The sequence below is a fragment of the Ixodes scapularis genome, unplaced genomic scaffold, assembly GCF_016920785.2.
Source record: "Ixodes scapularis isolate PalLabHiFi unplaced genomic scaffold, ASM1692078v2 PGA_scaffold0__279_contigs__length_252992795, whole genome shotgun sequence".
Classification (NCBI taxonomy): domain Eukaryota; kingdom Metazoa; phylum Arthropoda; class Arachnida; order Ixodida; family Ixodidae; genus Ixodes; species Ixodes scapularis.
This window is the reverse complement of record NW_024609835.1, coordinates 211,078,001-211,084,985: the sequence shown is the minus strand read 5'-3', so window position 1 is coordinate 211,084,985 and position 6,985 is coordinate 211,078,001. Positions and strand designations below refer to the sequence as shown.

The 6,985-nt window shown below is 41.7% G+C and overlaps 1 protein-coding gene across 1 annotated transcript in view; it reads left to right on the top strand.

Moving 5' to 3' along the window:
* Nucleotides 1–625: 625 nt before the first annotated feature.
* LOC8028325 (glycine receptor subunit alpha-2) overlaps nucleotides 626–6,985 on the top strand; it is a 410,983-nt gene continuing 404,623 nt past the window's right edge. The window contains exon 1 of the mRNA XM_042290809.1: nucleotides 626–862. Within this exon, the coding sequence (XP_042146743.1) occupies nucleotides 768–862 (95 nt within the window). The 5' untranslated portion in view covers nucleotides 626–767. The remainder of the gene's footprint in view (nucleotides 863–6,985) is intronic.

Genomic DNA, 6,985 nt, shown 5'->3' with positions numbered 1-6,985 from the left:
CTTTAAGATAAAAAAATTATTGCAGTCAATTTTCGTTCCAATTATCAATTTACGAGGTACTCCTCACCCGGCTCAAAACATATAGGCCGAACAAGAACAAACTGTGTTACAAACTACCATTCAATTTCCATATAAGGGGCGGCGGACATGAACCGAGACGCACCGTCGGATTCACGGCGCTAGTTTTACGTCCTCCGCTTCGTGAATACATGTTTTAAAACCGTGTCCGGCGCTGGTGTTTTTTTAGAGAACCCTCGACGGTACCGGGACTCTGAACTGCCTCCCCGTAACGCGGTGGACGGCGCTCACGGCGAACAAGAACGCGCACGAATTCCCGAAGCAATCTGTGAACTATCCTCATTATTCTGTCGAGGCAACCCTTTCGTGTCTACCAAGCAGCCCTTTCCTGTTTCATCTTCACCCGCCCACTCAGTATTCTCTTTGTTTTTCTTCTGGGCTGCCTTCGAACCGCCGGTGAAACACACACACACACACACACACACACAAAAGAAACACACATCTCCCTACAAAAAAAGAAAAGGGAAAAGACAGGAAGGGAGGGAGGAAGAAATACCGCCAGTCCCTTCTCCTCCTCTCCTACAGTTTCCCTTCAGGACGCATGCGCGGTGGGGGGAGGGGGGAACGCGAGCCGCCGGTGCGGTGTCGGCATCGACGCCGGGAAGAGCGGGAGCCTCATTCCCCGACTATGTTCCAGCCGGGTCCACGTTTTTCGGCGACTCGTCAAGCTTGATCACGTGCTCGCGCTCATGGCAGCCTGTCTGGCCGTTCCCTGCCACCCAAGACTGATGGGGATCGTGTGGTTGCTGTGGCTCGTGTCAGCACCCGCTGCCCTCGCTCAAAGGTGAGAAGAGAGCTGGGGAGAGCTTGCGGGAAAAACACAAAAACAAGGAAGGTGAAAGGGCGGTACCTGTGATTTCCTCGCGATCTAGATCGAACGGGTGCCTTTTTACGACGTCGTCACTTCTTTTTCAAATCTTGCAGAGCTGAACGTTTCAAAGTAAAAACCTGTTGAGGTCTCGAGAAGTGACATTCAGCCTATTCTCTGTCGCACATTTTTAAGATAACAATACTGGGCTCACAACAGCTCCTCGGAACCGCAGCATTTCGCTTTTCATATTTTATGTGTCGTCTTAATGATGTTTTTCGTGACAAATTATTACATAAAGCCTCTGCGAATTCGAAACGGTAAAAGAAATTGTGCCACAATACAAACCGGTTTCAAATCGCGCCTAATACAGGCGTTGAAACGTAAAGGTCGGGCTACGGAAATCTCGACTTTTGCTTGCTTTCATCTTTACTGCTTCAAAAATTGCAATGTGATGTTAAAATGAAATGTGTTCAGACAATAAACAGTGAGCCCCCTGATGTTAATAGACAATGCATAGTGAAGGCTAATATATACAAATAGAACGTCGGTGTTGTTTCAAAACTGGAACCCATCACATGTCCAGAGGACAAGTGATACACCGCGAAGTGCCAGTGAAATGAATATTTATTCGGAAGATCTTTATTAATTTTGTCGAATAATTGAGTAAACTGAAAATGAAGTTTTTTATTATAAAGAAATAATATGGGCATTTACTAATTCATTAGCACAACAATATAGTGCTTATCATAATCGCTGTACACCACTCAATATTAAAACAAATGCTAGAACACCGATAAAGCTACACACAAGAAACAACAGATATGGGACTGCCTATATAAGGTTATGTGCTTCAAATATGTCGCGACGCGTGTTAGAAACTTGCCACATATCAATCTTGAGATTGATATGTGGGGACAGATGCAGGGACAGAAGCAGGCTGCACAGCCAAATGCCTTCGGCGAATTCTCGGTGAGTTAAAAGGGATGATACAAGAAAGTGTCTCTTGGCCTATTTTGAGACGTCTGCAGGCACAAGGTACAAAACAGCTCTGCAGGGCAGATAGTGCGCTTACAAACTGGGGAGTGTCTGCAAAGAACACGGCAACGACAATTACCAAACGTTCTAGAGAAACATTTCTGAAGATAGGGCAAAAGGCTACTCGAGTTTCCTCTCTGGGCTTCATCCCCTGCAGAGTTCAGCAGCACACTGCACATTAGTTGTATGGGGAAGGTCGCTCAAAACATTCAGAGGACACAAAAACCATCCCTTGGGACACATAAGCTTAGATCTGCCCATCACTATCTAAGGGCGTTGTACAAAACTTTTATGTTTATGTTCTAACTTCAGCTCCTCATAATATGTCACGGCTGCAGATATATCGCCCTCAGCCGACAATAGTCCCTCGTAGCAAAAAAACGCTGAATCCAAAACTCCTGAATGCTCCATAGGAGCCGTGACTGAATTCAACTACCAATTGGGCTAGCGTATATCGGCCAGAAGAAAGAATGCTTGAATATTTGCTCGTCTGATTTGGCCCCGACATAATGCTGATGAGATACTTTTGGATCATCTTGTGTCGCGTTGCGTATTTAGAGTTTTACGCGTTGCTAAAAAACGTAAGGAATTACATTTACAATTACACCTGGCTAAATTCTAGTTAATTACAATAAGAACTGCCCTTTTATAAAAGTTACTGGCCATCACCATAAAAATCGCAATCTCTTACTTTCTTGGCGTTACCTAGAACAATATTTACATCAAGTAAGAGACAAAGGGAAGATGTTTATTCAGGTGTTTAGTATTGTCATCAGTCGTTATTATTCACAGAGAATGTTTTGAGCAACAGCTGACCCTCGAAAGTCTCGTCAGACATCCTGCCTCAGTTTTTCGCGAAGATGACGACTACTACGCTGAACACCCTTTCAACTAAGGCACCGGATGGGAGTTCCATACTGTTCCTCATGAATGCCTAATGCAGTGCATTGAGCTCCTCCAGCGAAGCGATGGAAGTGCTCTTTAGCCTGATGGCGTAGGAAAGTTTCGTCGTTGTTGCCGCCTGCCGGTGCCTGACACTGTTGGAATCGCGAAGCCGCAGAAGCCATCATACAACTGCCCAAACATGGAATAAATTTTAAATACTGTGTGTATCTAAATTATCTTTTCTCTGGCTCTGGACAGGTCAAACCTCGGTTGAGACGTTTGTCAATAGCAGAATAACTTGTTTGATATAAATATACGTAATAAAGAAATATAATACGCCAATAAGATACAAAGCCTAAAAAATTGATTGGAAAGTCGGTTAAAACAAAGCAATGTAAACGCACGTTTGCCGTGCGTGCCTTTCTTGATGCCATTAAGAAAAACGCATAGAGCGCGGGCCAGCAGTAGTGTACTCCAGTGTTTTCCAGATAGACATCCGCTGAGGTTAAGGGCAGGGAAGGGCCCCAAGCTAAGTCACACTCACGAGTTTCACTCAAGCCCGAAATCTCTAACCTATGTCAGCTCTCCGTTTGAGTTACTAGTAGTAATCTGTGTTTCAGCTAAGATGTGTCCTGCTGGAGTAAAAAGAGGAGAGAAAAGAAAAATACCGAAGCCACTTCCAAGGTGCTCGCAAAAAGCTGCCGCACAAGAGTTGAATGAGGGGCAGATAGCCAGGCTGGAATTCAGAAATAAAGCGGGCCACCCCTAGAAGTCGTACTACAAAGAAAGTAAGTAGCTTCTAAAGCTTTCCCGAACAAGGTGATAAGAAGCAAAACTTACATATTGTTCCCTAATAAACGATGATAAGTGCTCTTATATCTTTCGTGCAGCAATGAACGAGAATGAATTTGTCTATAACAATTTCACTTATTATAACATAAATGTTTGTGCATTTTAGGATAAACGGAGCGTCCCATCCTGTTGTGGCATTAGGAATCAGATAGTAGTAACTATAACTAAACAGGCATTTGATAAATCTTGCGAAGAAGCTCACTGCCCCGAACTTGTCAAAGAAGCACACCATCACTTGGTGTCCTCTTCTCCCCGTCTTCAAATGCAAAAAAAAAAGAAGGAAACAAAGCATCAATAGCTTACCGACACTTCTACTTTTGTTCGGAGTGCTCATTTGAATATGCTGGCTTTGTTTCAAGGTTCTGAAGAAAAAGAAGCTTTAGGGGCGCGGCGTTGTAAAGAAAGGTTTTGGAGAACAAAAGAGTGCCAAACCTGTTTTTTCGCTTGTTAATGGTTGTCACAGTGTGGCAGCAGTCAACGTTACCAATATCAGCACACTCATTTTTTTTAAGTAAAGGGGGGGGGGGGGTGTTCGCGAAAAAGATATGTATGAATTTACCACTTGGCCGTATGCAGAGAAATTACTTAATAGTTACTCTAGCAAACATGTAATTATTTCGTTGCAAAATTACTGAAAAATGCTAGGGCTTACAAGCAAATTGTTTACGTCTAGCGGATTACGTACAAGTCTGAGCCTATCTTTGTCCCTGATTTCCTTTTCACTTTCGCTTAGTCTTCATGTTGAGCCAAGTGGCGTAACCAACCACTCTGCTGACATCGCAAAAAAATTCGATTTGTTGCTCACAGAGCGCCAAACCGACAAATTGAATCGACGCTCACCAGAGATAAGCCTGTTCCACAAGACTACTTCACTTAGCGAGCCATTCCTTTTTGTTTACGCCTTTGTCGAGACAGCGGTTCTCAACTAAATGCTGATGGAATTTAACTTCTGCAAACCCAAAAATACCTCGGCGTATTGAAGAAAATCAATCTTCAGAAATCTCTTCTACAACTCATTGATGTGTATAGACAACTGTGCCAATTAACTCGTTTCGATCGAACATCGCATTGTTTCAAGTGTTTGAAGTCAACGAAAGAAATTTCCAGCTCGGTTCGTTTTTCGCCAGTAATGGTACCATAGCTGGCGCTTAAAATGTGCCTACAAATAAGAGCATAAAAAGTTTCAATGGGACAGCAATCTTAAAATTCGATAGGTAGTATAGGTAGATATATTTCGGTAAAACCCCAGGTTAACAAAAGCTCTTTATTCAATGATGTTCAAATTGTTTAACAAAACACTCGGAAATATAAAAGTCGCTCTAATATCAACCGTAACGTGTTTTGCATTTTTTTTTATTCTATAACATTTGATTAAGATTAACAATAACGCAGCTCTTTATTTTTGTGGAAGTAGGTTTGATTAGTAATTTGCAAGTTATATTAACTGAGAGTTCAAATAACCGCAGGGCGTAGCAACTTGCGAGGATCTCCTCTTGCTCCGCAGGAAGTGAGACTAAACCCCTATGCTTCTTTTCAGCTTAAGTCCAGGCGCAGCCTACGGTACAGGCTGACGAGACAAATCGAGCTGCGATAAAAGAACAAGTCAAAAAGCATTATTTTTATTGATTCATTTATTATAAACCACATGCCAAAACTCGAAGAACGCCGTGATTCTTAGCTTTTGATGCTGTCTGATTGGTCTAATCAGCTCGGAGCGTCGGCTACGGCTACATCTAAGGTCGAACCAAGTGTATAGCCATTAGGGAGACAGTTAGAAGGCATGAAAAGTTAAGACCGCCTGGAGATAATAATCTCCTCCCCTTAAGCTGCAAGTCACTGTAGTGTGTACTGAGGTTAGAGGTGTCGCAATAAACACGAGGAATAGTTTACTTATATGATTCGTTTTGACGGCTCAAATATTTGCACTCTGTGAAAGTGCTCGAAAGCCTGCCACTTTCCTTTAATAAGATTTCCATGGTCCTATCTTCGAATGAATCGATTATACTTAGAAACGGGTATTTCTTAAATATAGTTTGTCGTGTTATTCTAAAATTTTCTTTTTCGTTCTATTCCCGACAAAAAAATACCCTGCTTTTCGGCTTGGTTGAATAAACTATACATCCCATCGACGGAAAGATAATTAAGAAAAAAATTAATTTATCTGTCAGGCTGCCGACGTCACCTAAACATATTATTTTGGGAACACTAAATTCTACTGTGAGGACCTGTAACACCTTGTTAGTGAAGAAGATCGTCAAGGAAGAAGACAATATTATCTTTCTTGCTGATAATAGTATTTCGCTGATGTGGATCCCACAGGCCTCCAGAATGTCAGTTTTTGTTCGGACGATTTTAAACTTAGGTGGACATCGGCTCTAAGAAACATATTTGTCTTTGTCAATTATATTTTCATTCAGGTAACGTCCTTTTTTGCAAACTTCCGCGTTCTATCCCAACCACTAGTGTCACATTCTCACAAAGTTTGAGCTTCCTTTGATTTATTTGTATCTATTTATTTTAGCCTCGCGCGTGAGCATTTTAGAGGGGGAATTGGTTGCATTAATTTTTGAAGACAGACACACAAAAAGGAAAATACAATCAGTGTAGATTAAACAAGGATGCATTTCAATTTTTTAAGGTCCTTAATATTGATAGAGACTACGGGCGAAGGAAGGTGGTTTCAGTCACAGGAGGCAGATAATCCTAAAGAATAATGAGAGACGTTAGTGCGAGCATATGGGACGTAAACGTTGTTTTGGCGGTCGAGAGTAGGTGAAACATGAATGGGAGGTATGATCACCTTATTACACACTGTGTAGTTAGTGAAATCAATTTTTTCTAGTTAATTTACGCAGGCCAAAAAACAAGGTATTCTTTGTTTTTGTTTTTCTGAACAACACCTGTTACATCGAGAATACTATGCTTACATAATATGCTGAATTGTTTAAATATGATATTATTCTGTGCTACTATTTTCTGAAGGATTCATGGGATTGAAAAATTTGATGCCGCGGCGAATGCTAAACGATTTGGCGTGATTAATTATGATTAAGCTTTGAAGTCTAAAATTGATTATATTAGCTAGATTAATCATTATGCCAGTTTCACAGGTACATACACCAAAAGAGGCAACTTTGTATTATGTTGTCCGGAACTCGTTAATTAAAGATTAATTAAAGGCCAAGGATTGACCGAGATATAATTCCCCGCAGCAAATTCGCACAGGTAAAGTTCGTATTTAACGAAAAAACGCGTACAAGTCGAACGGTAGCATGAGGCGCACGGACAAAAATATTTCTAAGAGCACCACGACTTGCCCACAGG